General features: G+C 43.5%; 1 protein-coding gene across 1 annotated transcript in view; it reads left to right on the forward strand.

Annotated features, from left to right (window-relative positions):
• Positions 1 to 21,045, forward strand: part of sbno1 (strawberry notch homolog 1 (Drosophila)) — a 101,490-nt gene that overhangs the window by 9,669 nt on the left and 70,776 nt on the right. The window contains exons 2-3 of the mRNA XM_060843328.1: positions 14,974 to 15,105; positions 20,671 to 20,965. Of these exons, the coding sequence (XP_060699311.1) occupies positions 14,974 to 15,105; positions 20,671 to 20,965 (427 nt within the window). The remainder of the gene's footprint in view (positions 1 to 14,973; positions 15,106 to 20,670; positions 20,966 to 21,045) is intronic.

The raw sequence follows: 21,045 nt of genomic DNA on the forward strand, positions 1-21,045 counted from the left end.
GACCACTCAACATTGTCAAGCAGGCAGCTCAGAATTGGTTTAGGGAAGTGTACAGTGGAAATTACCTGGAATAAGTTAGGTAGATTGACTACTAAATTTTAAAAAGGACAAAACATTATTCACAAAATTACACAATGAAACACAGAACAGAATAAAGAACCCCTACAGAACTCAACCTATCCGACTGGACTTAATTTTGCAGTTCCGAATATACACAATAAGCAAGCTCCCTTTAAAAACCAGTATAAATGGAACAAACACATGCTTAGAAGTTAAAGTTGAAGGGCAGAAAGAGAGCGAGTTTCTGCACTCTTCCTTGTTGAATTCCAACTAGTTCAAGACTGAACTGAAACTGCTTAGCTCAGCTAGAGAGCTGACTGTTCCCCTTTATTTATACAGGCCACTTCTCAAACATGACCCCTTTGGCCTGAACTCTCTTTGGCCATAAGCAAAAGAACTGTCAAAATCCTTTTCATCTCTGTACCAAACCAGACTGATTGATTGGAATACTTCACAGGTCAGTGCAATACCGAGGGCCAAAAGGCTTGTCTGCATTATGTTGTTCTATGTTCTATCTTCTATGAGTCTGGTCCAGTTTATTACCCCTCTGAAAAAAATCAAGGGCAGAGTCTCCTTGAGCCACGGAACAGCTTTTAGAAAGAAAAAGGGACCAGCTTTGTGTCAATTCTCACCACTTGCCTTTCCAGCTAACTTTGTCATCTGTAAACTTGGCTAACTTTGGATGTGGAATAGATTTATAACCAGTTGTGACCCCAGCTTAATCTATAACACTCTTCGTTATAGGTTGTCATTCTGAAAATGCCCATTATCCCAACTCTCTTTTATTGGTTAGTTACTCTAACCTTGTTAATATACTGCCCCTGAACACCCAACGCCATAGGCTCTTAAGTAACCTCATATGTGGTATCTTATTGAACACCTGGAAATCCAAACATGTTGCATCTACTGGTTTCTCTTTTCTTTGTTCTATTTGTTAGCTTTTCAAAGAAATCTAATTAACTTGTTGGGCATGATTTTCCCTTCAGGAAACTTGACTATATTTGATTATGTTATGCATTTCTGAATGCTCTGTGATCCTTCTATTAAATGTTACAACATATAATAAATGTTAAGCCAAATGGCCTGTTGTTACCCATGTACATGTATTAATGCCCATTACCTTCTCCGTATGTCTTTGGTGCAAGAACCTACTTGAAGTGACTTTTTTTTTTGTTTGACCCCAATTTTTTTGTTAAATCTACTTCTGTTTTTCAGTTGTGGATGACATTATATAGACATAGACCAGTACAGCACAGAACAGGCCCTTCAACCCACGATGTTGTGCTGACCACTGATCCTCATGTATGTACCCTCAAATTTCTGAGACCATATGCATGTCCAGTAGTCTCTTAAATGTCCCCAATGACCTTGCTTCCACAACTGCTGCTGGCAACGCATTCCATGCTCTCTCAACTGAGTAAAGAATCCGCCTCTGACGTCCCCTCTGCACTTTCCTCCAACCAGTTTAAAACTATGACCCCTCGTGTTAGTCACTTCTGCCCAGGGAAAGAGTCAATAGCTAGAGACTGAACCCTCTCCAAAATATCCACATCTTTCCTATAATAGGGTGACCAGAACTGAACGCAGTATTCCAAAAAAAATTTTATAGAGGTGCAACAAGATCTCATGACTTTTAAACTCCCCCTGTTAATGAAAGCCAAAACACCACATGTTTTATTAACAACCCTGTCCACTTGGGTCGCCGTTTTAAGGGATTTGTGTACCTGCACACCAAGAGCCCTCTGTTCCTCCACACTGCCAAGAATCCTATCCCTAATCCTGTACTCACCTTTCAAATTCGACCTTCCAAAATGCATAACCTCACATTTATCCAGGTTGAACTCCATCTGCCACCTCTCAGCTCATCTCTGCATCCTGTCAATGTCCCACTGCAGCCTACAGCAGCCCTCTATACTGTCAACGACAACGACACCTTCACCCTTTGTGTCATCTGCAAACTTGCTGACCCATCCTTCAATCCCCTCATCCAAGTCATTAATAAAAATTACAAAGAATAGAGGCCCGAGGACAGAGCCCTGTGGAACACCACTCACCACAGACTTCCAGGCAGAATATTTTCCTTCTACCACTCGCTGTCTTCTGTTGGCTAGCCAATTCCATATTCAGACAGCTAAGTTCTCCTGTATCCCATTCCTCCTGACCTTCTGAATTAGCCTACCATGGGGAATATCATTTATTTGGGATTTGTGAAGCATTCCCTTGATTGTAACAAGGTCTTAAAATTATAAAAACTAATGGCAGAGATTAGGAAACTGACCATTTCCTAAAATATGTGGCTGGGTTTCTCTACCTTTTTCTTGCAACCTCTTTCTGTTGATACTGTTTCCTGTTGCTTGCTGATCAACGTTCACCATATTGCTTTGAAATGTGTAGTGTGACTGATGTCCCTTCCAATCGGAAAGATGTTGTGAAACTTGAAAAGGTTCAGAAAAGATTTACAAGGATGTTGCCAGGGTTGGAGGATTTGAGCTACAGGGAGAGGCTGAATAGGCTGAGGCTGTTTTCCCTGGAGTGTTGGAGGCTGAGGGGTGACCTGATAGAGGTTTACAAAATTGAGTGGCATGGATAGGATAAATAGGCAAAGTCTTTTCCCTGGTGTCAGGGAGTCCAGAACTAGAGGGCATAGATTTAAGGTGAGAGGGGGGGAAAATAGAAAAGGGACCTAAGGGGCAACTTTTTCACTCAGTGGGTAGTATGTGTATGGAATGTGCTGCTAGAGGAAGTGGTGAAGGCTAGTACAATTGCAACATTTGAAAGGCATCTGGATGGGTATATGAATAGGAAGGATATGGGTCAGGTGCTGGCAGGTTGGGCTAGATTGGGTTGGGCTATTTGGTTGGCATGGAGAGATTGAGCTGAAGGGTCTGTTTCCGTGCTGTACGTCTCTTTGACTCTGACTATCATGATTATATTTTAGCTGTTAGTGTAATTCAACTTGTGTATTAATTGGATTTGCACTGGATCTACCTGAACAGATTGAAAAGAATTTTTTTTTGTCTCACTTCACGTAATGTTTTTCATTAAACAGACTATTTCTACTTTGATTTTAAGAGACACTGATTCAATTGGAAATGTTAGTCATGTGATGCAAACACCATTGTCGGTCCAGTTGCGAATGACTTGCTTGTCGATCTTGAGTTTATAAATCTGCAATTTAGCTCTATTTTGGGAAACTTAAGGCAGCTGGAATTGTGCACAGTACTCCAACTGAAGTCTCACCAGTGCTCTATACAATTGTATAAATTCCTCCTGGCTTGTGTATTCTCATCCTATTATGATATAGAGCCTTCAAAATCAGTGGATAATGTTGGCAAGGTAATTTATTGCCATTTCTGTTTGTGTTTGAAGGAGGTGATGAGGCATTTGAACTGATAATGATGAATGATTAAAGATATATTTCCCACACAATCAAGATGTTGTGAGACCTAAGGAAACCTGAGGTGTTGTCATTTGGCTGCTATCAGAAAATTTCCAGGTGATGGAGGTTGTGGGTTTGGAAAGCGCTTTAGTGCAATTTGCAGATGTGTTACTGTGGCCAATTAGTGGACATGGTAGTATGTGAAGTGCTGTAAAAGCAGATTTCTTTAGCATCAAACTTATTAGAACTATATTCATCTTGATAAAGTATTTCATCGTATTCCTTGTAAGTACTGAAAATGACTTGGAAGTCAATTAAGTTCCTCTGCACCTCCTTCAGTACCCACTTTTTTTTTATCTGGTTACATTTCTCATCGTGAACATCCTGGTATCATTTTCAATGGCCATTGCCTGGTGCTTGTCCTCATGTTACAACAGATGGGGACTGATTGCTTTGAGGTTTTGCTACTGCTGTGCCATCAGTCAATATCCATACTTGTTTTTTTGGGGATAGGCCTTACCTAGGTGATTTTTCTACTACATTGTTGAAGCAATATTAGAATGGTTTAGCACCTCAAATACTATGAACGGATTCAGCAACACCAAGTGTAACCTCCTAAGTTTGTTTGACAGAGATGTTCTTGGATTATCTTTTAGCTTTCCCTAATACCATTGAAATTCTGTTATTTCTGCTGAATTGGTTGGTTGAGCGTGTCCGGTATAATTCCCACTATTCATTGCTTGGCATGCCCATGCCTTGCTAGGTGGTAGAGGTTGAATGAATCTAGATGACCTGCTGCAGTGCAACTTGGGGATGGTGCACACTCCTCCAGTGGGCCAGTAGTGGATGGAGTGTCAATCAAGTAACCAGCTTTGTGGTATCAAGCTTCTTAACTAATGTTGAAGTTGGACAGTTTAGACTGGCAGGGGGAACCGATTGGTTTCAGGATGACAGCCTGTACCTAGTGAATTGCTGCGAGGATCAAGGCTGCGACCACAATTATTTAGAATAAATATTATGACTTGAATGAGGAAAGCGAACGTACCAGCTAAGTCTGTAGATGACGCAAAAATAGGTTAGAAGACAAGTGGTGAGGATGAGAGTCGACAGTGAGATAGATGGGGTTAACAATGGACAAAAGTTTATAGAATATAATGTAGGGAAATGTGAGGTTTTGCATTTTACCGGGAAGAATAGAAGAGTTTAGTTATTTAAATGGAGAAAGATGGCAGAAAGCAGAGACATGGGTGTCCTCGTGCACAAGTCACAAAAATCTAACATCCAAGTTCAGGTATAAGGAAGGTAAATAGAATGTTGGCTATTATTTCAAAGGAAATGGAAAATAATATTAAGGAGATCCTGCTAAAACTTAACATGGCATTAGTCAGGCCACAGCTGAAATACGAGGAGAAAGTGAGGTCTGCAGATGCTGGAGATCAGTGCTGAAAATGTGTTGCTGGAAAAGCGCAGCAGGTCAGGCAGCATCCAAGGAACAGGAAATTCGACGTTTCAGGCATAAGCCCTTCTTCAGGAATGAGGAAAGTGTGTCCAGCAGGCTAAGATAAAAGGTAGGGGGGAGGGGCGATGGAGATGTGATAGGTGGAAGGAGGTCAAGGTGAGGGTGATAGGCCGGAGTGGGGTGGGGCCGGAGAGGTCGGGAAGAAGATTGCAGGTTAGGAAGGTGGTGCTGAGTTTGAAGGATTCGACTGAGACAAGGTGGGGGGGGGGGGGGAATGAGGAAACTGGAGAAATCTGAGTTCATCCCTTGTGGTTGGAGGGTTCCAAGGCGGAAGATGAGGCGCTCTTCCTCCAACCGTTGTGGTGTTATGGTCTGGCGATGGAGGAGTCCAAGGACCTGCATGTCCTTGGTGGAGTGGGAGGGGGAGTTGAAGTGTTGAGCCACGGGGTGGTTGGGTTGGTTGGTACGGGTGTCCCAGAGGTGTTCTCTGAAACGTTCCGCAAGTAGGTGGCCTGTCTCCCCAATATAGAGGAGGCCACATCGGGTGCAGCGGATGCAATAGATGGTGTGTGTGGAGGTGCAGGTGAATTTGTGGCGGATATGGAAGGATCTCTTGGGGCCTTGGAGGGAAATAAGGGAGGAAGTGTGGGCGCAAGTTTTGCATTTCTTGCGGTTGCAGGGGAAGGTGCCGGGAGTGGAGGTTGGGTTGGTGGGGGGTGTGGACCTGACGAGGGAGTCACGGAGGGAGTGGTCTTTTCGGAACGCTGACAGGGGAGGGGAGGGAAATATATCCCTGGTGGTGGGGTCCGTTTGGAGGTGGCGGAAATGACGGTGGATGATACGCTGTATATGGAGGTTGGTGGGGTGGTAGATGAGAACCAGTGGGGTTCTGTCCTGGTGGTGGTTGGAGAGGCGGGGCTCAAGGGCGGAGGAGTGGGAAGTGGAGGAGATGCGGTGGAGGGCATCGTCGATCACGTCTGGGGGGAATCTGCGGTCCTTGAAGAAGGAGGCCATCTGGGCAGTACGGTATTGGAACTGGTCCTCCTGGGAGCAGATGCGGCGGAGACGAAGGAATTGGGAATATGGGATGGCGTTTTTACAGGGGCAGGGTGGGAGGAGGTGTAGTCTAGGTAGCTGTGGGAGTCAGTCGGTTTATAGTAGATGTCTGTGTTGATTCGGTCGCCCGAGATAGAAATGGAAAGGTCTAGGAAGGGGAGGGAGGAGTCTGAGACGGTCCAGGTGAGTTTGAGGTCAGGGTGGAAGGTGTTGGTAAAGTTGATGAACTGTTCAACTCCTCGTGGGAGCACGAGGCAGCGCCGATACAGTCATTGATGTAGCGGAGGAAAAGGTGCGGGGTGGTGCCTGTGTAGCTGCGGAAGATGGGCTGTTCCACATATCCTACGAAGAGGCAGACATAGCTGGGGCCCATGCTTTTGCCCATGGCAACTCCTTTGGTTTGGAGGAAGTGGGAGGATTGGAAAGAGAAGTTGCTCAGGGTGAGGACCAGTTGAGTCAGTCGAAGGAGGGTGTCGGCGGAAGGGTACTGGTTGGTACAGCAAGAAAGGAAGAAGTGGAGGGCTTTGAGTCCTTCGTGATGGGGGATGGAGGTGTACAGGGACTGGATGCTCATGGTGAAGATAAGGCATTGGGGACCGGGGACGCGAAAATCATGGAGGAGGTGGAGGGCGTGGGTGGTGTCCCGAACGTAGGTGGGTTACGAAGAGGCAGGCATAGCTGGGGCCCATGTTACGAAGAGGCAGGCATAGCTGAAATACTGTGAACAGTTGGTCACCTCCTCTCAGGAAAGAAATATCAGCATTGAAGGCAGTTCAAAGAAGGTTCATGAGTCTGATGTTTGGCATCTGGAAGAATTGTCTTGAGGTTTGGCCTGTACTCATTTTCTTTTAGAAGAATGAGGTGCCTTATTGAAATACACATAATTCTTGGGGGGCTTGACAAGATAGATAAAGGTAAAGGAAGACTGGTGGGAATTGTGGACAAGAACAAAAAGCAAAAAGGGAATAAGAAAAGTAATGCATAGAGAAATCAAGGGCCAGGATCAAACAGGGCCACTGAGAAATAATGGGACAATTGTACGAGTGATGTTAACAACTCTGTCCTTAAGGCTGTAAAACTTAATGTGTAGAATGTTTGCTATAAAGTGGATGAATTAATTGCACATATAGATGAAAACAGGTATGAGCATCCAGATGTATTCAATACTTAGGAAGGGCAGCTTTGTATGGCTGGCAGCAAGATCAAGATAACAGGCATTCTAGGCCAGTGAGACCGGGAGCAGGTTGCAAGGCAGCAGGAGTGTGCAGCCTGTTGCAGGGATGAAGTGCAAGTGGGGAAGTTTGAGCCCTTTTGAGGAGTGAGTTCAGCATGGCTCAGTGCTCATGGACTGTGGTGTTGAAGTTTTAACTGTTTCTTTGCTTTTCTACTTATTAGTAAAGAAGAACTGTAATGTTTAACTTGATTTTCCTGATTTTTCTTCTTTGTAACTAAGGTTTTGTACTTTGGTACCTTTGAACCTAAGCTGGTGCTGTAAGTGACGATTTGTAAATTTTTCACTGTACTCATGAACACACAGGACAATAAACCTAAGTAAATTCCAAAACCAAAAGGGTAATGGAGTTACGTTACTGGCTAAAGAGGAAATAGATGCAATAACAAGGATGGATGTTAGTTCCAATGATGTGGAATCTGTGTGAGAAGCACCAAGGAGCAATCAACATTTAGTGGGGCTTGTGTTTAAACCCCAGACACTTGGAAATGTTGGCAAAGGCAGTGAATAGGAAATTAGAAGCGTGCAACAAAAGAACATCTGTAATTGAAAGACTTTAGTCGCCATATAGATTAGGCAAATGAAATGACTAACAATCTCACAGAGAAGGAATTCCAGGAGTGTACACAGTTTTCTAGACCAATATGTTGAGGACCCAACTAGAGAACAGGCAATCCTCATTGGCCTGTATTATGGTACAATGTGAAAAGGAATAATTAACAATCCAGATTGCTGGAGAAATTTGTGTTGAGAAAAAGTTCATTTCTTTGCCCAGAGTTTGCTTCAGATTACCAGCATTCTCAGTTCTTTGTTTGTTAATTGGCTGTCTAGTTGTGAGAGGCCTTGGAATGAGCAACTATAATATGATAGAAATCCCTTTTAAAGTGGAACATGATTCTAGACTAAGGTCCTGAATCTAAATCAAAGAAACTATGGCATGAGGGGATCGTAAAAACTGAAAATAAAAGTTCCTTTAGGTGTGTAGAGAGAAAAGGATTGAAGACAAGTGTGTGGTATGTTTGAGTCAGAGTCAGGAAACTATAATGGTGAGCAAAAGTGTAACTGACCCAACTAAATACATAATCACAGGAATCGCTGGAAAATCTCTGCACGTCTGGAAGCATCTGTGGAGAGCAAACAAAATTAACATCGAGTCCAGTGACCCTCCTCCAAAATTTAGTTTTAGGACCAAAATATGCATTTAGTTGATATGCACAAAAAGAGGACACGAATAACATTGCAAAAATGTTGGGGGACATAGGGCTTAGTCAGAGAGAGGAACCGAAGAAAATCAGTATTGAGTAGGAAATAGTGTTGGGGAAATTGATGGAGCTGAAGGTTGATATACCAATAGGGCCTGGGGATTTATGTCCCAAAGTGAAGATCTGGACATCTGGTTGGGGTCTCCTGGTTCTGCGATCTGTCAATAAATACTCAATTGGTCTGGCTTTTAAGATTTCGCTTTGTTTTTCTTATAGCCAGGCATAGAGTGTGCAGAGACACAAACGTTATACACTTCCGTGTTCCTTAGGAACTGCGCGCATGGCTTAAAACAGACATTTTTATGCTTTTCTTAAGGAAATGTACAGGCTATGATCGCATAGTACATTCTGACAATGACCAATCCATACACGATGTTGCTTTATTTGACAATTACTTTGTCCAATGATATTTCTTGGGAACCAACTTTGTTTTCCACACTCAGGCCGCCCGTATCTCTCTAACTAAGCCACTGCATCTGCATCTGAAGGTCAGTTAGGATGGCCAGTAATGGCTTATCTAGTCTAGTTATTTCTATGCTTTAACGGGAGCTGCTAATCTCCGTTGAAGCAGACTGTGGTTAGTCAATTATGCAGTTATAGCAGAATTGTCAATTTGCAGCCTAGAAGCCATTTTGTCATGTTATTTTTTTGGCCACCTAAGTTATTAAGAACATCTGTTAAGTGGTTGTTCCTGACAACAACTAGTTACCTCGGCCTGTGTTTGGGTTTCAGATCCTCAATAGTACTTAAGTGGTCTTCGAAATGGCGAATATGTTGGCTATCATCTTAAAGAATCCATAGACTCGGGAACCTCCCTGTAAATTGAAGGATCGCTAATGTAACCCCTCTATTTACAAAGGGAGGCCAACAGAAAACTGGGCTGAAAAATGTGTTGCTGGAAAAGCACAGCAGGTCAGGCAGCATCCAAGGAGCAAGAGAATCGAACTGGGACTATAGACTAGTCTGGCGTCTGTGCTGAGGAAAATGCTGGAGTCCGTTGTAAAAGATATATTAGCTGACCACTTGGAAAACTGAACAGGACTAGATTCTCAACAAGGAAACAAATCTACTGCAATTCTTTGTAACTTTGAGTTGATCAGGGACGCCAATGGATGTGATTTATTTGGGTTTGCTGAAGGTTTTCAGCAGTGTCCCATTAAAAAAAATTAGTGTAAAACAAAAGCTTAAGGGATTGGGGTAATGAATTGAGATGGCTTGAACACTGGTTAGCAGGTGGAAAATAGAGTAGGAATGGGTGGCACGGTGGCTCAGTGGTTAGCACTGCTGCCTTAGCACCAGGGACCCGGGTTCAATTCCAGCCTCTGGCAACTGTCTATGTGGAGTTTACACATTCTCACCAAGCCTGTGTGGGTTTTCTCCCGGGTGCTCCAGTTTCCTCCCACAATCCAAAGATGTGCAGATTAGATGAATTGGCCATGCTAAATTGCACAAAATGTTCAGGGATGTGTAGGTTAGGACATTAGGCAAATATAGTGTAGGGGAATGGGTCTGGATAGATTACTGTTCAGAAGGTCGATGTGGACTTGTTAGGCAGAAGGATCTGTTTCCACACTGTAGGAATTCAAAAAAGGTCTTTATCCGAATCCAAGCAGTGACTAGTGGGATACTGCATGGATCAGTACTCGAACCCAGTTATTCACCATACATAATGATTTAAAATCTGGGAGCTAAATGTAAATTTGTAGATAACAAAGCTGCGTGGAGGATACAGAGTAATTCGTTATGATTTGGACAAGCTGAGCGATTGGTCAAATGCATGGCAGATGCAATATAACGTGGATATTAGGTCATCCAATTTGGGAGACAAATAGGGCATATTCATATCTGGCTATGTGATGTGATAGGCAAAAGCACAGTGAGACCTGAGTGTCCTTGTATACCAGTCACTGAAGATAGGTGCAAAGGACAGTGAAGAAGGCAAGTGAAATGTTGATCTTCGTAGGTAGAGGATTAGCATACAGGAACAGGTATGTCTTGCTGCAATTTTACGATGCCAGAATGACACCACACCTGAGATATTGTATGCAGTTTGGTTTATCTAAGGGAAAATGCTGTTGCTACAGAGGGAGTTCAGTAGAGGTTTACCGCACTGATTCCTGAGATGTTGGGGTTGCTGTACGAGGAGGTTAAATTAGTAATTTTTTCACTGGAGTTCGGTGGAAAGAAGGGGATCTCATAGGCACCTATAAAATTCTGACAAGGTAGATGAGAGTTTGTCGAAAGGATGTTCCTAATGACTGGGAAAGAAGCAGGAATCTCAGTCAAAAATGTGGGCAAGCTATTAGGACTGCAATGAGAAGTTTTCTTCACTCAGTTTGGTGATCCTGTGGAATTCATGGCCACAGAGAGCAGTTGAGTCCAAAACGTGTAATTTCGTGGAGGAGTTGGGTATAGCACTTGTGGCTAAAGGGATGGGAAAAAAAAGGGGGGAGGAAGATCCAGGCTGAGTGGATGCTCAGCTATATGAAAGAATGGTGAAGCTAGTTTGAAGGGCTGAATTTTCTAAAGAAACTCAGCATGTTTTGCAACCATTTGTGGCGAGACAACTGTTAACATAGAGTAAAAAATGAGGTCTGCAGATGCTGGAGATCACAGCTGCAAATGTGTTGCTGGTCAAAGCACAGCAGGCCAGGCAGCATCTCCGGAATAGAGAATTCGACGTTTCGAGCATAAGCCCTTCATCAGGAATAAGAGAGAGAGAGAGCCAAGCAGGCTAAGATAAAGGGTAGGGAGGAAGGACTGGGGGAGGGGCGATGGAGGTGGGATAGGTGGAAGGAGGTCAAGGTGAGGGTGATAGGCCGGAGTGGGGTGGGGGCGGAGAGGTCAGGAAGAGGATTGCAGGTTAGGAGGGCGGTGCTGAGTTAAGGGAACCGACTGAGACAAGGTGGGGGGAGGGGAAATGAGGAAACTGGAGAAATCTGAATTCATACCTTGTGGTTGGAGGGTTCCCAGGCGGAAGATGAGGCGCTCCTCCTCCAGCCTATATATTTCCCTCCCCTCCCCTATCAGCGTTCCGCAAGGACCACTCCCTTCGTGACTCCCTCGTCAGATCCACACCCCCCACCAACCCAACCTCCACCCCCGGCACCTTCCCCTGCAACCGCAGGAAATGTAAAACTTGCGCCCACACCTCCACACTCACTTCCCTCCAAGGCCCCAAGGGATCCTTCCATATCCGCCACAAGTTCACCTGTACCTCCACACACATCATCTATTGTATCCGCTGCACCCGATGTGGCCTCCTCTATATTGGTGAAACAGGCCGCTTACTTGCGGAACGCTTCAGAGAACACCTCCGGGCCGCCCGAACCAACCAACCCAATCACCCCGTGGCTCAACACTTTAACTCTCCCTCCCACTCCACCGAGGACATGCAGGTCCTTGGACTCCTCCACCGGCAGAACACAACAACACGACGGCTGGAGGAGGAGCGCCTCATCTTCCGCCTGGGAACCCTCCAACCACAAGGTATGAATTCAGATTTCTCCAGTTTCCTCATTTCCCCTCCCCCCACCTTGTCTCAGTCGGTTCCCTCAACTCAGCACCGCCCTCCTAACCTGCAATCCTCTTCCTGACCTCTCCGCCCCCACCCCACTCCGGCCTATCACCCTCACCTTGACCTCCTTCCACCTATCCCACCTCCATCGCCCCTCCCCCTAGTCCCTCCTCCCTACCCTTTATCTTAGCCTGCTTGGCTCTCTCTCTCTCTTATTCCTGATGAAGGGCTTATGCTCGAAACGTCGAATTCTCTATTCCTGAGATGCTGCCTGGCCTGCTGTGCTTTGACCAGCAACACATTTGCAACTGTTAACATAGAGTCCAGTGACCCTGGATACTGCTAGACCAGAGTTTCATCAGCAATTTGCTTTTGTTTAATTCAGAGATTGGAAGCATATATTCGCAGGTAAAGGGATGGCTGGAAAATAGGAAGCCTTCAGAAATGAGAAAACAAGAATCCAGGGAAAGTATATTCCTGTCAGGGTGAAAGGGAAGGCTGGTAGGTATAGGGAGTGCTGAATGACTAAAGAAATGAGGGTTTGGTTAAGAAAAAGAAGGAAGCAGATGTAAGGTATAGACAGGATAGATCGAGTGAATCCTTAGAATATAAACGAAGGAGGAGTATACTTAAGAGGGAAATCAGGAGGGCAAAAAGGGGCCATGAGGTAGCTTTGGCAAATAGAATTAAGGAGAATCCAAATGGTTTTTACAAATATTTTAAGGACAAAAGGGTAACTAGGGAGAGAATAGGGCCCCTCAAGGATCAGCAAGGCGGCTTTTGTGTGGAGCCACAGAAAATGGTGGAGATACGAAAGGAATATTTTGCATCAGTATTGACTGTGGAAAAGGATATGGAAGATCTAGACTGTAGGGGAATAGATAGTGGCAAAATGTCCACATTACAGAGGAGGAAGTGCTGAATGTCTTGAAACGGTTAAAGGTAGATAAATCCCCAGGACCTGATCAGGTGTACTTGAGAACTCTGTGGGAAGCTAGGGAAGTGATTGCTGGACCTCTTGCTGTTGTTGTTGGAGGGAATCCTGAGGGACAGGATGTACGTGTATTTGGAAAGGCAAGGACTGATTTGGGATAGTCAACATGGATTTGTGCGTGGGAAATCATGTCTCACAAACTTGATTGAGTTTTTTGATGAAGTAACAAAGATGATTGTTGGCAGAGCAGTAGATGTGATCTATATGGACTTCATTAAGGCGTTCGACAAGGTTCCCCAATGGGAGACTGATTAGCAAGGTTAGATCACATGGAATACAGGGACAACTAGCCATTTGGATACAGAACTGGCTCAAAGGTAGAAGACAGGGTGGTGGTGTAGGGTTGTTTTTCAGACTGGAGGCCTGTGACCAGTGGAGTGCCACAAGGATCGGTGCTGGACTCTCTACTTTTTGTCATTTACATAAATTATTTGGATGCGAGCATGAGGTACAGTTAGTAAGTTTGCAAATGACACCAAAATTGGAGGTGTAGTGGACAGTGAAGAAGGTTACCTCATTACAACAGGATCTTGACCAGATGGGCCAATGGGCTGAGAAGTGGCAGATGGAGTTTAATTCACATAAATGCAAGGTGCTGCATTGTGGGAATGCAAATCTTAGCAGGACTTATACACATAATAGTAAGGTTCGAGTGACCTTGGAATGCAGGTTCATTGCACCTTGAAAGTGGAGTTGTCGGTAGGATAGTGAAGAAGGCGTTTGGTATGCTTTCCTTTATTGGTCAGAGTATTGAGTACAGGAGTTGGGAGGTCATGTTGCGGCTGTACGGGACATTGGTTAGGCCACTGTTGGAGTATTGCGTGCAATTCTGGTCTCCTTCCTATCGGAAAGATGTTGTGAAACTTGAAAGGGTTCAGAAAGGATTAACAAGGATGTTGCCAGGGTTGGAGGATCTGAGCCACCGGGAGAGGCTGAACAGGCTGGGGATGTTTTCCCTGGAGTGTCGGAGGCTGACAGGTGACCTTATAGAGGTTTACAAAATTGAGGGACATGGATAGGATAAATAGGAAAAGTCTTTTCCCTGGTGTCGGGGAGTCCAGAACTAGAGGGCAAAGGTTTAGGGTGAGAGGGGAAAGATATAAAAGAGACCTCAGGGGCATCTTCTTCACGCAGAGGGTGGTACGTGTCTGGAATGAGCTGCCAGAGGGTGTGGTAGAGACTGGTACAATTGCAATATTTAAGAGGCATCTGGATGGGTATATGAAAAGGAAGGGATTGGAGGGATATGGGCCGGGTGCTGGCAAGTTGGACTAGATTGGGTTGGGATATCTGGTCGGCATGGACGGGTTGGACCGAAAGGCCTGTTTCCATGCTGTACATCTGTGACTCTATAACACTACGAGCAATTTCTCGTGGCCAATTCACCTAACCTGCACGTCTTTGGACTGTGGGAGGAAACCCACGCCGACATGGCGTGGATGTGCAAAGTCGACACAGACAGTTGCCTGAGGTGGGAATTGAACCCGGTCTCTGGTGCTGAGAGGCAGCAGTGCTAACCACTGTGCCAATTTCTAAGCAACAAACCCAAACAAGCAGACAAAACGCATTCAGAAACCCTAGCGACTCTCCCCTATATCAAAGACATCTTGGAAATGACTGCCAGACTGTGCCACCCAAAGTTGAGGCTGGGTCATCAAGTATATTCGAGGCTGTGCTAGACGACTGGAAAAATAATATCAAGAATAGTTTGCCTTTTCCATTTTTCTTATAGTACTACAAGTTAAATCTCAAATCTTGGAAGCAACTGAAAGTTTCACAATTATGTTGGGGAGGTAAGTTGAACCTGCAAGCCTTCAATATAAATCAACCATATACCCTAGCAACAAGGTAGTGAAACTGAAACAGATACCAGAGTATGCAAGAGAAGCTGCTTTTGTCGACTGCTCTTGTGCTTTTTCAATTCTATAAATTTTCTTTGGGAATGTCATACTATGAACAGTGGAGGCTTTTTTATATGCAATCCTGGTGTAGCTTTGTTTTTTTTTAATCTACAGATGACCGACCCAGGTCAGGATCTTCTACTTGCTGCTTTGAGTGAAAGTGGAATTAGTCCTAATGACCTCTTTGATGCGGATCCACTTGACACTGGCTTGATGTCACCTCTGCCATCCAGTGGCTTACAACAGGTAAAAGTGGTTTTTGAAACCTAATTTTGTATGTTAATTTTAGTCCACAATTTTCTTGTTTATTTTGGGCATATTATTGTAACTTGTGCCATTCTATATTGTATCTTTATCAACAGTTTGTCAACGATATTCTTCATTAAATGGAAGGGGAAGCTAGGATTTGTATCGTGTTTGTGTAACTTCAGCTGGTAGTTTGCTGAAATTCTGAATGTGTATTTTAACAAAAGATACAGAAGGGTCATGTTATATTCAACAAACAGCTGAAGTTCAGTTTTGACTTTTAAAAAACAATCAGATAATTCCTTTTTATTCTTGAATGGATTTTGCTGGCTAGGATGGCATTTTTTTTGCATGTGCCTAGTTGCCCTTGAACTGATTTGGTGGCTCTCTAGACTCTTTCAGAGGATAGTTTTATTTAAAGCCATTACATGATAAGCAAAATAATATAACAATATAGTACTGCAGTGGAATGTTAATACGATTTTCTGCATTTAGGAGTAGGACTGAATTTAGTCAGAATTTAGGGTGGAGGTTTGCTCGCTGAGCTGTAGGTTTGATATCCAGACGTTTCATTACCTGGCTAGGTAACATCAGTGGCGAAGTCCAAGTGAAGCGAAGCAGGAGACGACAGCTTTCTATTTATATGTTTGTCCTGGATGGGGTTTGTGGTTGATGCCATTTCCTGCTCTTTTTCTGAGGGGTTGATAGATGGCACCTAGATCTATGTGCTTGTTTATGGCATTGTGGTTGGAGTGTCAGGCCTCGAGGAATTCTCTGGCATGTCTTTGCTTAGCCTGTCCCAGGATAAATGTGTTGTCCCAGTCGAAATGGTAGTTTTTTTTTTCATCCGTGTGTAGGGCTATGAGGGAGAGAATGTCCGTCCATAAAGAATGCAGTCTACTATTTCAAATAGTTTTCCCAACTCCCTAGTCAATGTCCATCAGTTTTTTAGTACTTGACTGAGAACAGGACAATTTCTGCAGTGAAGTCAGAGCCTGGGACTCCGGTGAGCATGATAACACTTGCTGTGCAGATAATTTTTATCCTAAAGCTTGGTTGATATGTTGAGGTTGTACAGTATTTTTTGTTCTGCTTGTCTTTCATGACAACAGTTTGTGTTAAGGTTTTATGTAAATAAAATGTTGCATAACACTTAAGAAGCATCATTATGTTGGGCAGCAACAATGGCCAGCAGTTTAGGCAAAAACATGTTTTAAAGAACTTTGTTAAAATGAGGAAAAAGTGAAGAAATTTAGAGAGCTCAGAACCTTAGCTGAAGGCATGGCCATCAGAACTGGAGTTGCAGAAATCTGGGATGGTCAGAGCTCGTAATTAGAGAACCGCAAATATGTCGGAGCCTGGTAGGACTGGAGGACCAAAGTCAGAAAAGAGCAAAGTAATAGACAGTGAAAACAAGAATGCAAATTTTACAATTTAAAGCATTGCTGAACTGGGAGCTAGTGTAGTTCAGTAAACGTGGGCAATGAGTGAATAAGATTTAGTATGAATCAGGACTTGGTTGGCAGAGTTTTAATTGACCTTGTATTCTTGGAAGGGAGAACGTGGGATGTTAGTGAGGAGTGTGTGGAAGTGATGAAGTTTTTGGTAACAAAAGCATTGACAATCTAGTGGGTGAGTTGAGGCAAAGTTGGAGTGGATATATTAAATTGGAAAGTATGCACAAAACATAAGGATTTTACCAGGACTGTAGTGTTTGAGTTAGGAGAGGCTGGAAAGGCTAGAACTTCTCTCTCTCCTCAGAATGTCTGAGGTTGAGGGATGACCATATAGAGGTTTATAAAGTCATGAGGGACATTGATAGGGAAAAGATCTTAAGGTAGGGAAGTTCACAACTAGAGAGTGTACCTTTAAAATCTTTCTCCTCTCACCTTAAAGTTGGTAATATTTTCTCACTGGATGGTTTGTAAGTGGAATGAACTGCCAGAGGAAGTGATAGATGCAGGTACAGTTACAGCATTTTAAAGAGGTTTGGGTGGGTATGTGAATAGCAAAGGTTGAGAGGGATGTGAGCTAAGCATAGGCAAGTGGGACTAGTTTAGTTTGGGAACATGGTCTGCATGGATGAGTTGGACCTTGGACTGTTTGCATGCTGTGTTACTCTGAGATGACATTCAAGATGTTGAAATGGGCAGTATGGTGAAGCCACCTATGTATTTGGTTACACAAATCCTAGTCGAATGTGACACTTGTGGACAAGGGAAAAGGAGGGAAATAACAGATTAAGATAGTCTTAGATGAGTTCATGAATGCCTTGCATTTGAGGGTGAGGTTGGAAGAAATAAAGAGGTTTAAGGAGGCTGTCTGCTGGAGAGAAAAGATGATGAGATTGACCTTTGGTGCAGGAATGATGTTGGAGTAGTGAACTGATTTCACAGGGGAGAGCAAGGTCCTGTTATGATTGCAGTTGTGGTTTAGTTTAGCAATGCTGGAAATTTGAAATAAACTAGGGTGGCACAGTTCAGTGGTTAGCACTGTTGCCTAGTGATACCACGGACTCTGGTTCAATTCCACCCTTGGGTTACTGTATCTGCAGTTTGCACATTCTCCATGTTTGTGTGGGTTTCTTCAAGGTGCTCCGTTTCCACCCACCGTTTACTCCAAACACTGTACAGGCTAGGTGGATTGCTAAATTGCTAGTAGTGTCCAGGAATGTGCTGGCTAGTTGGATTAGCTGTGGGCAATGCAGGGTTACTGGAATAAGGTTCGAAGGTTGAATCTGGATGGGATGCTCTTCAGAGGATCTGTGTGGACATGATGGGCTGAATGGCCACCCCCCAACCCCACACTCACTAGGGATTCAAATTCAATGATACAACAGAAATTATGAGAGAAACTTGGCAAGTTAGGCAGCATCTACAGAGGTGAAACAATTCATGCTTCAAGTCCAGTGTGATTTTAATTATGGTGTTTGGATTTGTTAATTTTAATTTGAAGTCATGCTAATATTCAACACCAAAATTCCCTGCCACTTGAACTTTTTGATAATCTGCCCTCCACTTACTCAGTCTTGCTGTTGTCTTCTGGACATCCTAAACAATTTTAGATGAATCATTGTAAGAAGTGCATCAGACTTTCTGTATTTGTTAGAATCCCAGCAATGATAAATTACATTGCCAAATGGGACCAGCCAGATCAACAGGAGAAAAGGCACCCTTTCAAATTTCTTGGTGCCCTTCACAACTACTTGAAATGGCAGATACGGTTGTTCACCTTCTAGCACAGGCTGTGACATGTCAGACTCTGCACACCCAGCTTTGGGACTGCACACTTGGACAACCTATGGACACTTAGATTTTCCATCTTCTAATAGGTGTGATTCATGAGCCAATGCAAATTGTGAAAATGTTTTAACAGCAAAAAATAGTTTGGCATTGTCTAATCAAACTATTGTCACTTCAAATTACCTTTTTCTGCACTTCAGTTTTTGAGGCAGGAACCTTCTTTGAAAGTTATGTGCTTACACAATATGCAACACCCAAAATCTACAATCGTGCTACTTCCAAGTGAAAAGGCCGTTGAACTGGCTTAATAACGTGTTTGTGACTGACACCTCTTGACAGAGAAGCTGTTCTTTCTTTCAGGGAATGACATTAGAAACCACGTCAGGAGATAAGAATTTGTAAGATGCTAAAACCTTAAGCAGATGCCTTATGAAACTTGCTCTGATTATTTTCACTTCAGCATAATTTTCAGAAATGGCATTGGGCTACAATGAATTTGCAGCAGTATTCAAAATATGTAATTCCATTCTCGAACTTGTGCGCTGTTGTAACAATAGTCAAACTTTGTTCCAGTTGAAGTATGAATTGTGAGAGAAGCTCCAGAGGGAGATGGGTGGCAGGATCTCACTTGAACTGAAATATTTTTGTCTTGTAGTATTGCTGCAGTCCTAATTTCTACGAAAGAATTAGGCTTGTAATAGCTCTGTGAAGCGCATGCATTTGATTAGATTAGATTCCCTACGATATAGAAATGAACCTTTTTGACCCAACAAGTACACTCTGACCCTCCGAAGAGTAACCCACCCAGACTCATTCCCCAACTGAAGCAGATGAAACTTGATTATCCGAATACCAATTATCCAAAAATCGGATTATCCGAAGGAGACCTCGAGGTCCTGATAGAAACATTACATCAAAGACTTGTCTCCAACAGTGACTGCATCTTTTATTTCGTGATTAAACAGGCACCGTCTCTAAATGATGAGCCTCCCGCCCTCTACTTCTCCCCACACTTTCCCTGGAGTTCTACAGAGGGGTGTACCCTAACCCCCACCCTCCCCTTCCCAGGAATAATCTCTCCAAGATTGTCCTGTACGGGGCAAACATGGAACTTGTCAAAAGAAAATTGCAGTAAAAAGGTGTGTGTGTGCGCGCGCAATTTGGAGACTTAGCGCACAAAGGCAATGGCAGCAGCAGCAGTCTTGTTGGTGTCTGGAGAGGGGCTGGTGGTGGACTGGTGGCAGTGTTAGGGGTGGGGGATCGCACACTTGGTGCTTGGGGCGGGTGCTCACGCACTTTGTGCCGGGTGGGAGGTGGTCTCGCATGCTGCTGCAGTCTCCTGAACAGGGAGAAGACTTTTAAAAACTCCGAGCCCCAGAGGAAAGGCACTTAATTGATTATCCATGCAAAATCGTGCCCGTCCATCACATTTGGATAATTGAGTTTCCTCTGTATTTACCATTGTCTAATGCACTTAACACTATGGGCAGTTTAGTATGGCCAATTCACATGAGCTGGACATCTTTGGAGACGAGGCAGGGGCAGGGGAATTAGATTATCAAAGATTCATATGGAATTTGAAATAGACTGCTATTTAATGAGATCATTGCTGGAGCAGGGTTAAGGGCTGATAGATTGTCTAATACTCTTATTCTCAATTTGCATATTATTTTAGATTGTATAGAAGCACTGATTCCTTTACACTGGAGATAAATGTTATTGGTTAGCTGTTCAGTGGCAAGGCATTGTTTTCATTTTTCTGTTGAACTCAACCTGAAAAAGTAGTATGGGCAGCAATCCTCAGTTTTTAATGTTATATATGCAGTTGATCGTAATCTATGGAGACGTGGATTGAGCTGGAAATTGGTACTAGACTGGATAGCCACTTTTTAAGCTGGAATGGAAATATTCATGCTATAATATCGGCTGACTCAATGGATTACAGAAAGGTTAATGCTCAAAGTCAATGTGTAAATGTAATTTAGTCGTATGGTCCTGGAAGGAGTTAATCAGTAAGAACAAGTTTGTATTTATACAGTGTATCTAAATATGAGCAGGAATAGGCCACTTGGCCCTTAGATCTGTTTCTGACTTTTGTGCTTGTATCTGAAAAATTATCTTTTTATTAAAACGTTTGATGCAGCAATTTTACGTTGGCTTTTGTTTTACACAAAAATACCGACTTTGTCTTCCCTCTAGAGCTACATGGTAATTTTCAAGTTCTGGTTAGGTCACACTCTTCAGAATTACACTAGGTATTTAGTCTTAGTAGTTCTGCTTGTAACTTATAACAAATAACAGTTAATTTTCTTTTCCCTAACAGCCACCTACAGCTACCACATTTGTACTGAATCAGCTGAACCAGCTTCCAAACCTGGGGACAGCATTAATTGTGACAAAGGCACCTGTTAATACAGTGTCTCGTCCCACAGTTAGTGCAGCCAAGGTTGTTCAGACCAGCTCACTTGCACCATCGTCTACAGCAGCTCCAACTGTAGCTACAGCCTCAGCCAAGGATCAGATACAGCTTAAAGACTTGCTTAAAAGCAATAGTCTATCCGAACTGATGAAAATGAAGCCACCGTCCAATATTGTTCAGCCAATTACAACAGCAGCCAGTAAGTTATGCTAGTTCCACTCAAATGTATTGTACGTTCAGTATCCTGAAACATACAAGTACCTGTAAAAAGTTGATTGG

This window comes from Hemiscyllium ocellatum, chromosome 24 (assembly GCF_020745735.1).
Source record: "Hemiscyllium ocellatum isolate sHemOce1 chromosome 24, sHemOce1.pat.X.cur, whole genome shotgun sequence".
Lineage (NCBI taxonomy): Eukaryota > Metazoa > Chordata > Chondrichthyes > Orectolobiformes > Hemiscylliidae > Hemiscyllium > Hemiscyllium ocellatum.